Source organism: Pholcus phalangioides, unplaced genomic scaffold (assembly GCF_987345545.1).
Source record: "Pholcus phalangioides strain wild (caught in Gottingen) unplaced genomic scaffold, Ppha-v1.0 ptg000013l_1, whole genome shotgun sequence".
Taxonomy (NCBI): Eukaryota; Metazoa; Arthropoda; class Arachnida; order Araneae; family Pholcidae; genus Pholcus; species Pholcus phalangioides.
The window spans coordinates 19,854,799-19,874,094 of record NW_028301606.1 but is presented as its reverse complement, the minus strand read 5'-3'; the positions used below and the strand labels follow the sequence as shown (position 1 = coordinate 19,874,094).

The 19,296-nt window shown below is 33.1% G+C and overlaps 1 protein-coding gene across 3 annotated transcripts in view; it reads right to left on the bottom strand.

The window, feature by feature from the left end:
• LOC149078741 (uncharacterized protein CG43867) overlaps positions 1–19,296 on the bottom strand; it is a 102,237-nt gene that overhangs the window by 41,811 nt on the left and 41,130 nt on the right. For all 3 annotated transcript variants that reach the window (XM_089240841.1, XM_089240842.1, XM_089240843.1), the window contains 12 exons: positions 18,841–19,014; positions 17,026–17,131; positions 16,141–16,253; positions 15,232–15,405; positions 14,532–14,767; positions 12,433–12,610; positions 8,411–8,566; positions 8,189–8,286; positions 7,630–7,771; positions 6,246–6,367; positions 4,617–4,746; positions 4,356–4,439 (listed from right to left, as the gene is read on the bottom strand). In XM_089240841.1, the coding sequence (XP_089096967.1) occupies positions 4,356–4,439; positions 4,617–4,746; positions 6,246–6,367; positions 7,630–7,771; positions 8,189–8,286; positions 8,411–8,566; positions 12,433–12,610; positions 14,532–14,767; positions 15,232–15,405; positions 16,141–16,253; positions 17,026–17,131; positions 18,841–19,014 (1,713 nt within the window). The remainder of the gene's footprint in view (positions 1–4,355; positions 4,440–4,616; positions 4,747–6,245; positions 6,368–7,629; positions 7,772–8,188; positions 8,287–8,410; positions 8,567–12,432; positions 12,611–14,531; positions 14,768–15,231; positions 15,406–16,140; positions 16,254–17,025; positions 17,132–18,840; positions 19,015–19,296) is intronic.

Here is a 19,296-nt window from a genome sequence, read left to right as displayed (position 1 = left end):
CTTTTCTTTCTCTTGCTTCGCCAAAACTATTCAGAAATTGACTTGGAATTTTAATCTCGAATTCATGATATGATCATCATTACGGGTAATCGACGAAGGATCGGCTGCCAATTCGGAAGAAGTCTCCAGTTTCTAACCAGTAAATTCCCCTGAGGAATGGTTACGAAGTGCATGTACGATTTAATAGCACTAGTTTCCAACCTGTAGTTGAGGAGAAAGAGAGAGAGAGAAACGGTGCTCTATCGTATTTCAATCCAACTTTGCTGACGGTGGAATCAAGTTTCCTCAAATCGTTCCAACGCTATTTTAACACAGATTCGTTCATTTTCTAGGTATTCAAGCGGACACCTGAATTCTTTCCCCGATTTATTTTTGAACAATGGTTCTCTCTACTTCGTGAATAAGAATATCTCCACATCAAATTTATATTCGACTTCATTCATTCTGTCTGTTAAAGTAAATATACTTTAAGTTGTTAGGATACTAAAAACGATAATACAGTCAAACTCGGTTACAACGACATCGAAGATTCCAAGAAATTTTGTAGTTGCAACCGAGATTGACGTTTTCAAGACCCTTTTTGACGAAAAATGTAATCAGAGGAAATCAAAGACTTCGCACAAAGTTTTTATTTCTTTATGATTAGGGGTGACCAATTTGATCGAGAAAAATACGGAAAATCGGGAAAATTAATACGCATCATTTGGTTCGCATAATTTGTTTGCGGTGTATTTATGGTGCAAAGAAATCAAAACAAAACAACATGGGCCCCAGAGCTCTGTCTGCTCCTACCCCGCCTTGTGTGAACCATTAGGTCAATTCAAGACCTCTTGGGAAAATCATCGATCCGCTATACACGTATAACGCTGTAAGTAAAGACGTATAAGTAAAGCCTGTTGGGAAACAAAAATTTCTCATTTTCCTCTGCTTTTCTAACCGGGACTGCGTTCATCTGAAACAAAATCATTCACGTCTAACATCATCCGGCCAACGAAAAGTTAATGCAAGCCAACACCAATCTCTCAGATCGCTTGGTTGAGTCAAAATGGGGCTAGAAGGGGTAGGGGAAGTGGGCTTTCTGATGGTGCTTAATAACTGAGAGCTGGAAAATTTTAAGAGCAATTCTTTCAAGTTTTCAATGCTCAAAATATCCAAGTTTTACACATTATGGCCTCTTAAATTCATTAATAAACTTAAAACTATGTTAAAATAGGCATTTATGGCACGAAAATAAAAATTACAAAAAGCATTTTTACCAAAAAGTTTGAAAATAGGCAAAAAAGGCATTTATTGCATTTTGCCTGAATTTCCGGGCTCTACACATTACCAATTAGTAGTCAATGCAAGAAATGAGAAAATAGCAATTGCTGTTATTTTAGACGTGCAGAAATTTCATGATACGTACATTTTGCAGAATCATTTGGGTGAAAAGCTTTCTAAATTAAAATTTACTTCTCATACCTAATTCGTGTTTCATCGCAAGAGGAAAAGGGGGGGGGAAGCCACGCCTAATTCAAACTTGAAGGCTAATTAAATGCAATAGATACAATACCGCAGCCAATTATGAGCAATGTGCTCCAGACATGCTCGTAACTGTCTCTTCTCATAAAAAAAATCGTCTTTTTTCAGTTCCCACAAAAATTAAGCATGCGGGTGATTCACGACACGCAATCGTAACAAGACCATGATTTTTTCCCCCCGATCACCGCTTCATATAGTCTGAAATGAATTCAAGGGGACGAGCGATATCACGACTCCTCTGCTACGGGACGCGTGCAGCATAGCTAATCACGCCAGCACGCGCGTTCGATAAAGAGTCATGAATTACGACACAAGTTATACTCATTAGATCGATACTTTTAATTGGATACATTTCGGAGGAGGCGTAGGGCCACACAAGGAAAAAAAAGACAGCTTCGATACCTATACGCGACGATACCATGTGCGTGCTGTTGCGTTCAGAAAACAAGCAGTACGTCACCGCGTGAACACAGGAGAGGACCTGCACCTGACATTAAAACAAAAAATAGAAATGAAAACTGGAAACTACGCACAATGCGTGGCTGACCACACTAAAAACGCCATTGCAAGATACCAGGAGAAAAAATTTGTTCATATACACATTGAATTATTTTTTAGGCTATACTGGATAAAGAGATTTTAGGAAAAATTATCTACATGCTTAACATCTGAAGAATAAGAATAACTTGGACTTGCATATATATACAGTCAAATCCCGTTATAACGAACGCCAAGAGACCGGAGGAATCACTTCGTTAAAACGAAATTTCGTAATAAAGGAATTTCTAGCATTGTTCCTACGTAAACTTATTTGGGGGATTAGAAAAGTGTTCGTTAAAACGAGATTTTCGCAATAACGGTATTCGTTAAAACGGGATTCGACTGTATATACTGGAACTCAAAAAAATCAGGAACCAGAAATACACACGTGTTAGTAGTAGGTTCTTCAGACATTGTGCTTGCTTTTTCCTACCTTCAGACACTTTTTTTACTGTGTACCGCTCGGAATAAATATTTTCCAATCATTTGAGCAAGTTCCCATCCCCAAAGTTCTGAAAAATGTTATCATATGCAATGAAGAAAAGGGCTACCCAGCAAAATCTGCTTGATGATTTCCTTGACATTCTCTGCTAAAACTCTCAAAAACAAGACAAATAATTCTAAATATTAATCTTTCAAAGGTTTTTATTTATTGTTTTCTTTTTGCATCACAGAATTACTCCCCGTGCTTATTTCCATGACATCTGTCAAGTACACAACATTTTATCCTCAATGAATATTACTTTCAGCCATTTTTTCCCATAGAACATTCACTTTTTTTTGTCTTGTCCCATTCTTATCTCTTGCGATGTTGTTTTAAACATGATATGTATACTATTTATTTTTGAGTTTAAATGCAGTTGAAATTCCTTATACATCTACGCACTGTATCTTTTGAGATATTCTGACACAGGTTATTTTTAGCATTTTTTACTTTGTCTGCATGACATCATTCTCTGGACTATAGCCACTGGATATTCCAGTCGATTTTTTCCAGATGACTTTTCCATCAAAAATATTTTTTTTAACAAGAACCTGACATATGCCACAATTTTATCAGTTAAAAACATTATAAATTGTCCAACAGTCCCACCTTCCAATTTGCACTTGAAGATTCTAGACATCTCTTCCCTTGTGAACTGCGATGAATTAGGTGGTTTGAATTAGTTGATTCACTAATAAAAACTTTCTCTCTGCTTCATTCCACTCAGCCGATACAAGGCTTCTTTAAAATTTGCATGAAGTGCTTAAATTTTTGAGACAGTGATTTCCCACTAAAAATAAAAATATGTATTACTCTAACTAACCATTAGTGTTGAATTCAATAAAATAAAATTATTTTAATAGATCTGGATTGCACTTTAGTTGTATGAATAACCTGTGGATATTATTTTGAATTTGTGTTTTTGATTTTATCACCATCTTCTTCTGCTTCAACTTTTGAGACAGACTATATCACCACCTACTCCTGACTCAAGTCCATTTGAGGATTTATAAACTTCATTACAGAAGAATATGATTAATCCTAATAGAATCTATATTTCTTCCATGATCCACAGGGGGATCTCAGTGAAACAATGATGTACATTAAGCTGAAAATATGTGTTTTTTGCACAACTACATAAAAATAGCATCCTAGTGAATGTGGCAGCAATTTGTGCTGAACAAGTCCAACAAAGTTTTAAAGAATATAACTTATTTTAAATGGCTTGGAAGTTTATGACATACAAATAACATTAGTTGGAAAAATATATAAAGTACACCAACTTCAGGTTCATCAAGTCTGGGATTTAATCTTAACATTGACAATGCTCATAAAATAAACTATAAGCACTTATAGGAACCTATAACAATGAGCTCATGTTGGAAAAAATATTATTTTTCTGCAGTGTATAATGTTTCCCAACATTGAGGCATGAATGGGGGTCAATCTCCCATTTAAAAAAGTCTGCCCACAGTGAGCAGGCCGACCTTTAACATAAACTTACACAATACGAAAATTCAGGCATCTGCTAATTTCCCTTCAAAATATGGAAGCGAGATGGCAGCACCAGTATAACATGAAACATGCATAACCAAAGGCAGTTGAATTTTCTCTAACCAGAAATTCATCTTCACAACAGCCAGTAGGTAAAAACCTTTGTATGGATAATGGAGAGTTACGTCATCCTTTCATATGTTTCATTGGTCAAACACATTTCAGTTCGTAATAGAATATATATATATTTTAATAATTTACAGAGTTATTATTACACATTGCATGTAAATATATAAAGTGCAGAAACATTACTTACAAGCGTAGTAAAATCCAGAATTGTAATGCTGTCTTCACCAACTGCTAACCATATTGTTGTGTGCTCTCCTGGTTTCATCTGTGTCTGTGAAGTGGAAAAAGAATGATAGAGTAACAATTCATGACATGACAGAGACCATTATTTGAATTAGTTTTGAGAGTTTCTAACTAAACAAAGGCAGGAAAAAAAACCGAAAGCCAGAGAAATCTGCATCACATTGGAGATTAATTTATTACAGTAAGACAATAATCTCATGCTCACCTTGGCACAGAACAATTTGGCACCACACAATGACCACCGGCGAGCACAATTGAGGTATATTCGAACACAATCCATGACACTTCTGCTTCGAAGGCTCATCCACTTTTCTCTGATTCTTTCCAACAACATCCTTGAAATATTGAAAAATCAAATATTTTTATCAATTTTTTCATTCAAATTAAAAGTCCCTGCCACCATATAACGCAAAAAAATTTGGTTCCCATATTATTAAGTCAACCCTACTTATAAAGGCAATTTAATCAAGTCCCAAGGGATGACATAATGCAGAGGTCTGACTTTATAATTTAAAAAAAAGAATTTTCTGAAATAAATGGGATTTTCATAATAACTATAGGATATTATACTAATAGGATTGAAAACAGAATATCCTCAAATGCTCCCTTCACCGACATATTCAATGTTCAATAAGAAGGAACAGAATATTATCAAAAACATTTGAAATGTAACTAAATAGGACTAAGCTAGCTTGAAAAATAATCATTATATGAATGCCAGTACAAATAATAATGAAGAAAAAAGAAAAGAAGAAATCCACATATACAGGGTGATTCCATAATTTACTTTGACACATTTTACTGGCAAACTGTTGATCCTAGACGCATACTTCTAATTAGAAGTATCCAATTAATATGTAGAACTGAGATATACATAATTTATATTGCAAGGGGTTGCATAGTTATTGAAATAGAAAAATTAACTTCTTATATGGGCAAGTAAGTCATCAGACAGCCTTACTGGGCTGGGAAATGATAAAATAAATTAAATTCTGTTCTGTTTAAGTGAAAGTAGTACTGCCAGTGTGAGGGTTATTGAAGAAGATAGGTATTGGTGAAGCATTGACTCCCAACCAGTGCTGTACATAGGATCAACTTTTGGAAGGGGACACAAAAATTTTCTTCCCGAGAAATTTTGAGTTGCCATCTTTCAAATTAATAGAAATTGGTTAATATAGCATGTAAGGGGAATTTTCTTTCGATACTTCAATTTTTCATAGAAATATTAATTTTTGGTAGGCTTTGGGGGCACAGGCTTCTTGAGCACCCCCCTCTCCCTGTGTAAGCCTCTGAAGAGACTTGATCTACCAACTAGCAAGCAAATACACAATAAACACTATCAAATGTGCTGTATCTTGTATGCTACAACTTCTAACTGCTCAAAACGTATTTTCCTTCATACACAATGAATAAAAGTGAAATGGTGTGAAAAAAGCTCATGATACATTTTTTTCATAATGTAAGCTCTGGTGCCTTTAACAAGTTGGAAAGATGGTCATACTGTATTTTTATTGTAAGTAAAACTAATTTTATTAAAATTGTATACTGCACAAACTAATTTTTTACATTTGAACTGTAGGGAACAAATTAATGGCACCATTATTTTATTAAAACCATTGATGTGTAATATTCATGATGAAAAGAACTTTCAGAAATGAACTGAATCTTCTATGTTCAGAGACCACTATAACTATTCACATTCTTCATTTAACTTTGCAATAAAGTAACACATTGATAAAAATCCAACTATCGGATAGATTTTTGTTATCATGAAAAAAAAAAAAAAATATATATATATATATATATATATATTACTTCAAGAAAATAAATATACCTCTCTTCAGCTTTATCTCGGTATCTTACAGGATAAAATTTATCTATGATAGCCATTACTTGCTGTTGAGGATTGATGCTGCTGCATCGTACTTTTTCACCATTGTAATCACCAAATTCAATCTTTATTAGGGGGAAAAAATCATATTATAGATATATTTTGGCACTTCTTTTGTCAATTCACTTACATTTTCCTTGAATTCATATAAAACACTCATTATGAAATAACAATGAGTATAGTCAAAGGCTTGATTTTAGAAACCTCCAATTTACAATCTGATACATTTTTATTAAACCAGTTCTTATATATCCCAAACAATATGCCCTTTCTTTGAACGCCTTTCTTGTTTACAAACTTTTGATTTTATGAACTACAGAAAACAGGTGTTGACTGTAACAGAAATACAAAAAAATTGATGAATGAAATCAAGAATTTTCTTCCATTTTTGTATGCCAAACAATTTTTCTCAATTAATTACATGAAAAATAAATTCAGGAAAATGGCAACAAAATTCAGAAAATTCAAGCCTTCACAGGGCTTCAATTTTGTCAATGCAAACCAAAAGCAAGACTACATGTGTATGATCCAGGGAGAATGTCCGTTCTTTGGCCCATTTGTCCCTTTTGATTTCTGAAATTCTCAATTGGTATTTTTACCATATTGGGCAACAAATTTTTCTATTTCATCCTCATAAAGCATCAGTTGACCTCATAGCATGCCATCAGTGATTATAGCCAATGGTTGTGATGTATAATGCTTTTAGAATATTCAACTTTATCAAAGCGCTAATCTAATACCCAGTTTGAAAATCACCGGCAGCATAGTGGTTGTCAACTGAAATGGAAATGTGGGAGCCAATCTCTCATTTGAAAAAGTCTCACCACACAGAGAGCAATCAGGACAACATTTTAAAAATTCACGCATAATACAAGAGGCACAATATCCTGCTGAGTTGTTTGCTTCTAAATTCAGAAGACAGTTGACAACACATCATATTACACATAACAAGATTTCTTCAGAAATGAACTTCACGATAGGCACACAAAACATGCATGAAATATTCTGAGAATGACGGGTTCATAAGAAGTTTGTCAAAATGATGTTTACAAGGTATATGTGCAGTTTAGAAGTAGTAATAGAAGGATAATTAGTAGTTGGGTGTAGTTTGTATACTTAATTTACATGTGTGTCACTTTTGGCTTTAAGCAGTTGAAGCAGGAAATTTATGATCTTTCCTGTATGTGTGATTAACACTTATTATTTTATCTAATAAAAGTTTCTAGTTAACCGGAGCTTTGATGATCACAGTGTCAAAAAAAGAATTTTTGGAAATTTCATCTTTCTTAAAATAGATAAATCAATATTTTAGCATCGATAAAGTTACCTGCGCCATTAAAGCTGCTAATTCTAAAGACAGCTCTTTGCTAAGAGGGAAACGACCATTAATGACATCCTCATTTATTTGATATGCAGTTAGAAGACGCTCTTTATCTGTTTCTGCCTTCAAAAGCTGACGGAAACACAGCCTGAGGATATAAACAAATATAACTAAAAGTAGCAATAATATTTTTAAAAATATCATTTTATCAAATAAAGAGATCTGGATATCAGTGCTGAGATATAAACTTTGGAAAGAAAAGTTATTTGAGAGAATCCTGGGAAAGTTTGTTTCAAAACTAATATCCAGAAAATTTCTTTCTTTGATATGTTATAGGTTGAAAAAGTAACATCTTTCTCCAAGTAATTTTTTAGTTGGTATACAAAATGAAGTTGAGACCAACAAGACAAGTAGTGAAATATTAAATTGAAGGAATTGATCAAAAGGCAAAAATTTTTAATTATAAGTTTAGACGAGGTATTTTGAAGAGGCAATGTTATCCTATTTTTCCGAACACACAGAGCATGCATACACAATTAACACTATCAGCAAACAACATGCTAACCTGTTTTTGTATGTCAGTTTCACAACTTTAGTGCTTTCAAACTTCCCTAAATGCTTTTCTCTGAGTGCTTGTTCCCATTTTGAGATGACGTCACAAAGCTACAAAGAGAAAAAAACAAAAATTTGAAAAACTCTAGAACCTTTTAAAATATTTGAAAGGATAGGTTGAAGACAATACTTATTCTGTATCAACATTTGAATACACATTTTTCAGATACACCACCTTTGCTGAATTCTGAAGACAATGCTCCAGTTCCTTGTCAATAGGATCATCACTATATAAGGCAAACCCAGAATGCGAAGAGTCTCTAATACCGGCTTCTTCATTTACAGTTTGTATAAATTCTTCAACTGTAGTTGAACCATCAAAGCCCACAACCTACAACATGAAAAGAAAAGTTAAAAAAAATGAAACCAACACAGAAAGCAAAATACCATGTTCCCCAGAATTAGTTGGTATGCTGTGCAACTAACCGGGAAAAGTGAGGGTTAATAAGTGAGGTTTAATGTGTGAATCACAATACACATTTAGCCAATTGAATAGATTTTTAGAATTAATATATTTACGATTTTTCCAGAATTTGTGACTTGAATTTCTCGACATGCCAAAAATATGACTATTTCCGAGCATGCTGGCTAATGCAAGAATTGCAATACGATAATAATATCCAAGGTGTTCAGTAATAAGGGTATTGCATTAATAGCAGTATATGGTTTTTTTTAGTGCAGGATTCCCAGCAAAATCTACTTGATTATTTTCCTACTTATCATTATTTTATACACAATGATAAAATTAATGGTTTGATTTTATTATTGAGAATATTAACTTTTTTATTAAAACAAATGATGTGACTTCTTGAAAAATTATATACTGCGATTCACAGAGAGATACAGTCTGCCCTCACTTGAATGGTTTCAGCACACAATATTTTATTAAGAAAGGTATTCGATTATATGTGGAAGGGAACAATTGAATTGCTGTTAAACACCATTGATATAGTTTGTATATTGAAAACTAATGAAGGACCAATCTTGATAAAGCTTCTGTGATAAATCAGAGGTCAAAACAAAATGAAAATTGTATTGAATTGTTCGATCACACTACCAAAGATTTTTACTTTTCATTGTGAAAGTTAGCGCCCTCTATGGGAACAGAACACCCTCTATTCAACAGGGAACAAAAATAAAATTATTAAATGTATAAGTACTGAAGACAACTTAGATATTTCAGGCCAGTACCTATTCTTAAGCCTAGTTTTTATCTAAGTCTAAACTTGGCAACATATTCAATTTCATATACGGTGAAACCTGTCTAAGACGGACACTGCATGAGACAGGAAACTCAACAAATGTCTTGTGAGTAATTAATGCTTTTTCAATAATAAGAAACCTCTTTAAGACAGAAAACTGTCTAATGGAAATGGAAGGCTACTTAGTCTATTTGTAGATACAAAACCTGCTAAACCGGAAATAGTTTTTGGCCAAGTGCAAGTTTTTGTCCTTTGAATGGGAGGAAAGTTAGGTCTTTCTGATTCCCCTTTCTGTTAACGAACTCTTTCACTTTTTGGAAAAACAATGAATGCTTATTATCTATCTGAACTGGTTCTGGGGGATAAGTCGGGCTTGAGAGGAAGCAGATTTACTATTCAAAATTTAGTAAAAGCTTGTTTAGCATTTCATTTATGATGGAAATGATGACTTTTGTTAGGAAACACTGATTTCTTGGAAAAAATTTGATAATTTCAGGTGAATAATATGCGAGGGAGACTGAATTATTTTTCACGATTTAGGGATACTGTGTTTTGGCGACTGCTGAGATTTTCATTCAGTGTAGAGATGGCCACCAGCAACAAGAAACATGTATTGAATTTTAACACAAAAATGAAGTTTGTAAGGGCATAAAAAAGAAAAATTTATGTGTTACAGATATGCAGAATCTTTCTTTCACAAACGTTATTGGTCATTGACCTTATTATCACTGTTTTTTTTAAAAAGGTATGCAATTTCTAAATTTTTATTTTAAATGCAGTGAAACCTCACTACGAAGATACTTGATATAATGATATCCTTCACTATAATGATATTTTTAAATCCCACTATAATGATATTTTTAAATCCCACTATAATGATATTTTTAACAGATTTTTGAAACCACTAAAAAAGTGATATTTTTTATATTTTGCTCAAAATCATTTTGAATTTAATTTTAACATTGTCTCATCACTTGTTTTCCTTCTTCTAAAGGCATCTGATAACATAAATATTTTGCACTAAAAATCACCAGAAGCTAAAGGAAGTTATTGGTATTGCTACTTTCTGTCTAAGACATGAAAGTGCAATGCAAAATGTCTTTACAGGGGCAATGCATCTTAGTGAATTTTTATAATAAATTAATCAATTACAATTTTTTGTGGCAAATAAATACATAAGAGCGCCATTTTTTGATAGTATCAACAATGTCAATGTAGAAAAGATAACAACCGCATAAATTTGATCACACGTAAGGATAATTTTGTCTCTCGATATAATGCTAATCCCTCTACAATGATATGGTCCTCCTCAGAATATCGTTATATTAAGAGAAAGAAAGAGGGGGTTTCACTGTGTTAAAAAAATTTAATTTTAGACAAAAGTAAGTGTTCATTCCACTGCTATTCAGGAGAATATTTTATATTGAAATTTAACTATTAGTGCATTGAATATGAAATTTCAAATGTATAGTTATTCAAAACAGCAAACACGAAAAAATTCAAAACAATAATAAGCATGTCTCTGTTTAACACTCTTTGGTTTATAGAAATTTGGGTGATGTTCTCAAAATTATATAAAGTTCATAAACGACAAATAAATCACTGCATATATTTTTATGTGCACCTCTATAAAACAGAAACCTGTCTGGAATGGAAAATAATTTCAGGCTCTTGACCTTCGGTTTTGCTCAGGTTTCACTGTATTTTATCTAATAAAAATATTGCATACATAGTGTGGTTGATGTGTATTAAAACAGGCGAATCATATTGTTCAATTGAGCAGGTAACTTAATATTAATATCACCCGAGGCTACACTCAGTGAGCTACCTAAATAGTACCGCATAGGCGGAGATAGACTTGGACGTCTGGGGGGCTCGATGATGTCAATTCATATATACATTAGATCAGCCGACTCCACCTTTGACGCTGGGGGGGGGGGGGCACCCGTATCTCCGCCCATGAAGTAGAGAAACCAAGACAAGAAATCAGTGCTCGATACTTTGCACCAACTAGCAACGGCAAGGTAACTTAACATTGTATCCACAGAAATTTTTGCTCCAGAGGATTTTGTCAGATCAAGCAGGGATAACTATTGATTTCTCAATAAATACTTTTTGTATAAATTTTTGCTAAGTAAAAAACTGATAATGAGACTAAAAAACAATCATAGAATTTTTTGAACGGTTAAAAAGCTAATCCAATGCTTGACGTGAAATAATAATTAATTCATATTTTTCTGAAATATTTCAATTTCAAAATGCCTCTCTCAAGAAAGAAAATTAAAAAGTTCTGACAGACTATTTCCCATGCTCTCAAAGTAATTTGCAAAGTGAGAAAGTGAGAAAAAAAATTCAAGAATACTATGTTTAAACCAACCAAAAGAGTTTCAGCTGTCAATTAAAACAACATTACTAAATGATGTAAATAAAGAAATTGATTAAAATAACTTTTAACGATATGAAACCTTGGCATTGCAGTAGAACCTTGATTATCCGAACACATTGGGACCGATGGGTGTTTGGAAAATCGATTTTGAAATTAATTTGATAATGCAGAGAAAAATAATTGAAATTCAGCAACAAATGACCCTCCCCCTTCGCCAAAACAGTGATAAGAACTGTTTTGTGTCAAGAATACGCACTCCTCTCTCTCATTAAGGCACACCCATGGGATTTAAGGAAACTATCTATATAGTATACCTAACTATCTGTAAACTATCCCAGTTGGGAGATAAGAGAATTCAAGTTCTAGGAAAATAATAACTGGTGAGCATCAACTATAGAAAACTGGAAATGAGTTCGGTTAAAAACGTGTTTGGTTGATCTAGTTATTCAGAAAATTTATGTTCGGATAAACGAGGCTCTACTGTATATTGTTTATTTGGGAATTATTTAGCACTCCAATTATATGTGGAGATTCATTTGAATCGAATGAACAAAAAAAATTTTTTATCCCACGCTGCAAAAACAATAGCTTGTTGCTTTATGTCCTCACCTGGTAAGTTCCATTCAGAAAATGAACTGGAATGCTATGAGGAAGAGAATGATGATATGGATTCTTGAGTAAAATGCTAAGAACTTCCATTCGTGAAGGCTTACACTCTCTTCCACCATTCAGAAGTGATCGCTCTAATGTCCGCTGGCAGAAAATGGCATATTTCCCAGCTTCTGACCTATATATTTCCAAATATAAAAAAGTTATTAAAACAAAAAGAAAAAAAATCTGAGGCAGTAAACAAAAAAGTATCTGAAAATTTCTTCATTCAAATAGCAATACCAATAGTATTTCAATGAGATCAAGATTCTCAGTTGCATGAAATTTTATTGTACTAATGAATACTTATGTATTTTCTGATACTGATTAAAGGCTTAGACTACGGTAACACTAATTTTAAAAAAAACTTTCAGAAGGATAACCCTATTGTGTTTTGGTGACTTTGATATTCACATCATCAGCTCATATGTAAGACAATATGAGGACTGTATATGCATGTGTGTGTGTGTGCGTTAAAGGTTCTTAAAATAAAATTAACACAATTTTCAGGAGTTGAGTAGCAACCACAAAGTAAAGAGCACATTTCCTGGATTAAGGAAGAAAATAAATTAATATAAATTAATAGATTAAGAAAAAGAATTAAATCTTTTGCATGGTCTCTGAAATGCTAGTCAGTCTTATTAGTTAATTAATATTTTTAATTGTGTAGCGACAATACTGGATAACAATGAAATCGTGTCAGACATGAAAATTACCCTGAAACCTCATTACAACTATACTCGATATAACGATAAATTCCTCTACAATAGCATTTTTCTGAATCTTATTTGGAATTTCGCTTATGGTCTAATGTTAAATTTTTCTCGATACAACCACATTCTTTACTACAATAAATCTCTCTATAACGATATTTTCTGAGGAGATTGTAAAACTGCTACAATGATAATTTTTATACTTTACTCGAAATCACCTTAAATATATTTTTAAATTCCCTACCAGGTTTTTGTTCTTTCAAGGATGGTTAATAACACAGGTATTGTGCACTATCTAGCCTACCAAAGTTTTAATGAAGTTGCAGTGAAGTTACTTTCTGTGTAGTACACAAAAGTATTGTGAGAGAAGCTACTTTATATACAATTTTATTCATCAACTAATCAATCAGAATTTTTTTGCTGCTGAATAAATGCTTATAAATGCATTTTATGGAGGTACAAACTATTAAATTTACAACAGCTAATTCAGGAGGGATGTGAGATGCATAAATTTGGCATCACCTGATAATGCTACCACTCTCAATATATATATATATATATAATGGTAATTCCTCTACAACAATTTTTTTTGATCCGCAGAGTTGTTCTATCGAGGTTTCACCATATACAATTCCAAATGGTTTTGACCTGCTTAATATGAATATCACCAAAAGTTTTATTGACTCTTGTTTTAGATATTACTCTGTTAACAGTTAAAATGGGCTTTACAAGCATTATTGTATGGTGAAAAAGAGGTAAGAATCATACAGCGACGTTAACAGGGAAAATGGTCAACCTTGATGCTGGCTGACTACTTTTGGACAATTGTAAGTACTCTTTATGATCAGTATGTGTCAAATGCTTATAAATCAATTACCATGCAATAAAAAGTATGTTTTTGTATGTATTTTTGTCGGTTTTCCATTTATTTGTACCACGTTTTTATGTGTATTAATGTTTTGTCTTCACATATTGCTGAAGTTTTTATATATTTGTGTTATTGCATTTCTGCATATTTATTTTGTTTTCTTTATACTTAATGTTGTACTTCAATGTATTGTATTGTGTTATTATATTTGAATTAAATGTGCAATTTTGGTGAAACCGTAGCCAATCCAGCTTTTTTATGATGGCATCCTTGTTCAGCACACTGGATTACATACAAAAATACTGTTTTTGTTTTGGATGCACAAACATTGTCAGACTTTGTTGTTCAGTGTAACGATCAATTTTCAATTCCGTGTTTTAACTTTTGTTTTTATCAATTCACTTTTGTCTGATTAATCTTATCAGCATATCAAGTTTATTAATTGAAATTCATGAAACTGACAAGAAATGAAACCTTACTTTGCATCTGCATTTCTGGCAAGATGCGCTCTCATATACCAAAGTATTCTATTTTTTGGAACGAATAATGATATGGCCAGGGCCAAAAGCTGCCAACTTTGAATGAACACGAATGGTGGTGGATTGAGTTTACTCTCAGGCGGTGGGATGCGTTCATGGGAAGTCGTAGAAGTTGGCGAAAGCTTCTCTGATGTATCACATAGGAACAGCGATTGTGTGGCGCATAAAAGAAGTTGCTGAAACATAACAAATTCAAATGTGAATCAACATTCATTCAGTTACTTATTATAGAAGAATCATCAGGGGAATGATTAATCATAAAATTAGGAATTGATTGAAATTAGGGGATGAAAAATGTTAGTGTCAGTAAGCGATACTAGATACAATCATAGAAAAATTGATGGAATGTAGATGAAGAAAGGTGAGCAATTCACACTCCTGTTACATTCCCTGAATTTTGTATAATTTCATTGTCTTTTTCTCATTTAATTATTTCAAACTGATAAAAAGTTATGCTCATTTCTTAACAGGCAGCATAATCATTTATAGAGACCCTGAACTCAATGCTTTTCTTTTTATGACAAATGCCTTTATAATAGTAAAACATAAGTACAGTAAATACTATAGAATATTTTTCCTATGGGCATGTGAAACTCTCCCATAAGAAGACTACTAAATTTAGAAAAAAAGAAAAACTCACTTGAACTCCAGGTTTATGATAAGAATGCTTGGATGTCTGCTTCATCAGCTGACACAAAAGCTCATTTTGAAGTTCAGGAAGCACCAGGCACTGGTTCAAGGCATTCTGGGCAAGTGCCACATGGTAGTCAATGCCAGACACATCAAGCGGCACTGATATAAATAGCTGGATGGACTATAATATATGAAAGTAAATAAAGAAAAATATTTTTTTTCTTTGGACATGTACCACATGATCTTTTTTCAGCTCAATTATTTTCTATGCTAGTCATTTCCTTCCACCAAATAGAAAAAATCATATCGCAAAAAATACTTTTTATATTGAAGATTTTACAAAATACGAAAGAGAAAATTATTAATTAATTATCAGGTATGGTTCTAACAACCAGGTTGGAATTTGCAATGCCCCTTGGATGGGGGAGAAGTCTGTTTTGTTTTGGAAAAGACAAAATATTTCCCTGGGATGGCTAATATGTTTTATTGGAGCAAATTGATTGCGTGTTTAAGTTGTGTCTGTAGTATCACTTTGCCTCAGCATCACAAGTTTTTTTCAAAGATGCCAAAATTGTGCTGAAGGTACCAAACAAGAAAGACTTCATTCTATTTACCTAACAAATTGTTTATGCTGTTTTTGTGCAAAACAAGGCTTGTTTGATATCACGTGAGATATCAGAATCCATTTTTATCCTTTGAATTACAAGATAGCTTATTCTAGTACATAGTTTCCCACACTTTTTGTTCCATCGCCCCTTCTTCAAAAATTTTGTCTTCTCATCGCCCCCAACTCAAGACAACTCACAGGATAGTATGATATTTATGAGTGGTTTTTTTTTCATCTATGTCATCCAAATCTAATCATTTCTGACATTTTAAATAGAGATATTGTAATGTTCATATTCCTCAACCTTACCTTAAAGAGCTTCACAGCCTCAGACTGTAATTGCTCGGACGGCAAACTTGTAAGTGGTTGCGTCAGGTTATCTTTTGTATACAAAAGCATGGGATGCCTCCAAATAACACTATCTGTGGAAGAATCAATCATTCATGGTTATGACTTTTTACATAATTTATGATATGATTAAGCAAACTTTAATTTTATTTTGATTACAAAAAAAAGTTCCAACTCCATCAAATCAGTAAAATTATGTTAAGTTTCATCATCAATCCTTTGATGATAATATTCATCAATAATAACAATACTATAGCCTCTCATTACTCCATGCCTCATCATAATGCACAATTTGACACTTGTCTCCTTATATAAGAACTTCTGTTAAAAATTAACTAATATTGTAACCTAGACCAGAGTTTTCCAAACTTATTTTCTCATCCCATGCACTTCTATCCTCTCCCCCCCCCCAACGAGAAATATTGCAAAGTCTGGAAACAATGACACTTATGAAATCATCGGTTATGTCACACTTTACTCCATCTCTTAACATGTATGATACATAGAGAGATCATTGTAATTTTTCATCTGAATCCAAGAGTCAAGGAAACAACCAAAGAGCAAGCGTGAATGGGAAGCTTCATTTCCCTTACAAAGATTTTATTGCAAGTAATTGTCTTCTCGGGTTCAGGTGTCCATGTATGTAGATTTAACAGGGAACCTTGCTATTGCAACTACTTCACAAATATAATGCTTATAACTTTATCCAATTTCTAATGCATTAATGTCAATTATAGGTTGAGAATATTTAGAAAATAATTCACATTTTAAAGTGAAGTGAAACAATACACAAAAATATTATTCCATAAGATAAATTCTGGCTTTTTTTTCCTAAAAAATTCTTACTTTCATCACCATCAACTTCCATCATTCTTGCAATAAGCTGTTCGAATTGAGTTCCTACTAGATTGTCACCACAAGACACTACAGTCAAATGATATAGCCATGCATCCTACAATCAGAGAGACAAATTAAATAAATAATAAATCAATATACATGGTTTACACAAATGAATGTCACGATTTCAAAAATTTGTATTTTCAAAACTATTACACATAATATAATCTGTAACACATAAAAATAAAATAATTCAAAGCTTTTTTTAAAAATCACTCAATTGATGGCAGCACTTCTGTAGAACACAGCATCTGAAATTAAAAATAGTGACAGTGAGAGAAAAAAGTTTTTGTGTATTCAAATAATGTGCAAGGGCTGTTCCCGCTACTTATGTGCTGCAATGCATTTAGAAATTTGTAACTAAAAAAAAAAAAAAGAATGGTTCAGTTAATTTCAGAAACTGCATTCTGCAGAAGTGTTGCCTTCTATGGAGCAATGTTGAAAAAAATTTTAACTTTATTTTTAGGTATCACAGATTTATTTCATGTATAATAGTTTTGAAAATATAAAATTTTAAAATCGTGTCATTCATTTGTGCAAACCCTGTATATTAACTTATTTATATACTTTTAACATTTTATAAAACAAAATTAAAATAAAATTAATCAATTTCAATACAATTCTTCATAATGATCAGAAAACTATCTGGTTAGAGTATTTGACGCTAGCTGTTTCGCTTGGTAAATAAGCTAGTGCTCTTCATAAGAGTTGTTAGCTGTCAGCAAGGTGTATTCCAGAATATTAGATTCCAGTACATATTAGATTAAAAATACAGCAAGCAGCTATGGATTATCACAGGGGGTTCTCAGTCCCCTCTTCTCCCTCCCCCCTTTTCACTTGGGGCTTCTTAAACAAGCACTTATTGAAAGGAAAGGCACTGTTCCAGAGCTTATCGAAATATAGCTACTCTGTCACTAATGCAACCAACAAAAATTGTATTGGTGTCTGAAATTTTCTATGTGCAATTATTAAATTGGAGCAAAGGAATAAAAGTTTTCAAATTTGTGTCAGCATGTCTGCTAGCAAGGTAGGGAGAGTACCAACGCTCTTAAAATTCATGAACAAAAAAATTATTTTAGACCATTTTTCTCGGGAAAAGAAAAATGCCCCGCTCCTAAACATCTTGGATGGCAACTGAATATTTTTTTTAGATTCATCAATCTCTGGCCTGTGTAAAATGACCCAATAAGACAGAAAAATTTCCACATTAACACTACTAACGGGACATATGTCCAAAAAAAAATCCAAATGCTAAATTTGCCTTATTTGTGACCTATTTTGTTCATTTTCACAGAAAGCTGAGGTTTTTAAAATTCATATTCAAAGGGTTAAGTGACATTTTCCATACTTATTGTTTTCATCATTAAGAGTATGAAAAAAAAATTTCAGTTTTATATTTCCATTTCTACATATTGGATGTCCTAAAACTCTACCTCTGAAATGAGCAAAATCACATGTCAAGAAAAATAATTTTTCCAGATGAACACAGGGTCACAACCCACTTATTTGGGGGTATGTGCATTACCCCATTTCAGAAGTTGCCATAAGTTCTGGACACCCATGGATCATGGCTGCCCAGACAAGGCTTCAGCCTGGGGGGCCCAGAACAATGCTCATAATTTTTTGTTTTTTCATATACAAATTCTCTATAGAAGAGACCTGGGAAAAGTGTGGTATGTGGGCCCACCTAAGATCCCAACCAAAGAGCCCTGCTGCCAGATATGAGGGCCATGCCCTTTGGATATAAAAAAATTAAATCCTTACCATTTCTTGCTTGCTGTCCATAATTAGATATGTTGGACCTTGCTGATTAGGGAAGATGCCTACGGTATACTCAGATCTGGCCATAGAATCTGTTTGGTCCTCTTCATCACTGTCTGACACATGCAATACTTCTTCAACTCGAGCATCTCTCATGTTAATCTGACCTAGAGGCTTCTATTTTTGGAAGTACATAAATACATGAAAGGATTTCACACACTACAACTATTTAAGCAATGAATACATATGTATATATAATATCAATATTTATATAAATGCTTCAGTTTTAGAGAAATAATCACAACACTATGCATGAATCATCAAGCAGTGAGTAGTATCATTTGGAGCTTGTGTTTGGGGCATCAAAGTCCAAATGTATGTGTAAATGATGGAACATCATAGTGTACTGCCCTAAAACATGCTCACAAAGCTGGATCAAAACCCGACCCAGTAAGTATA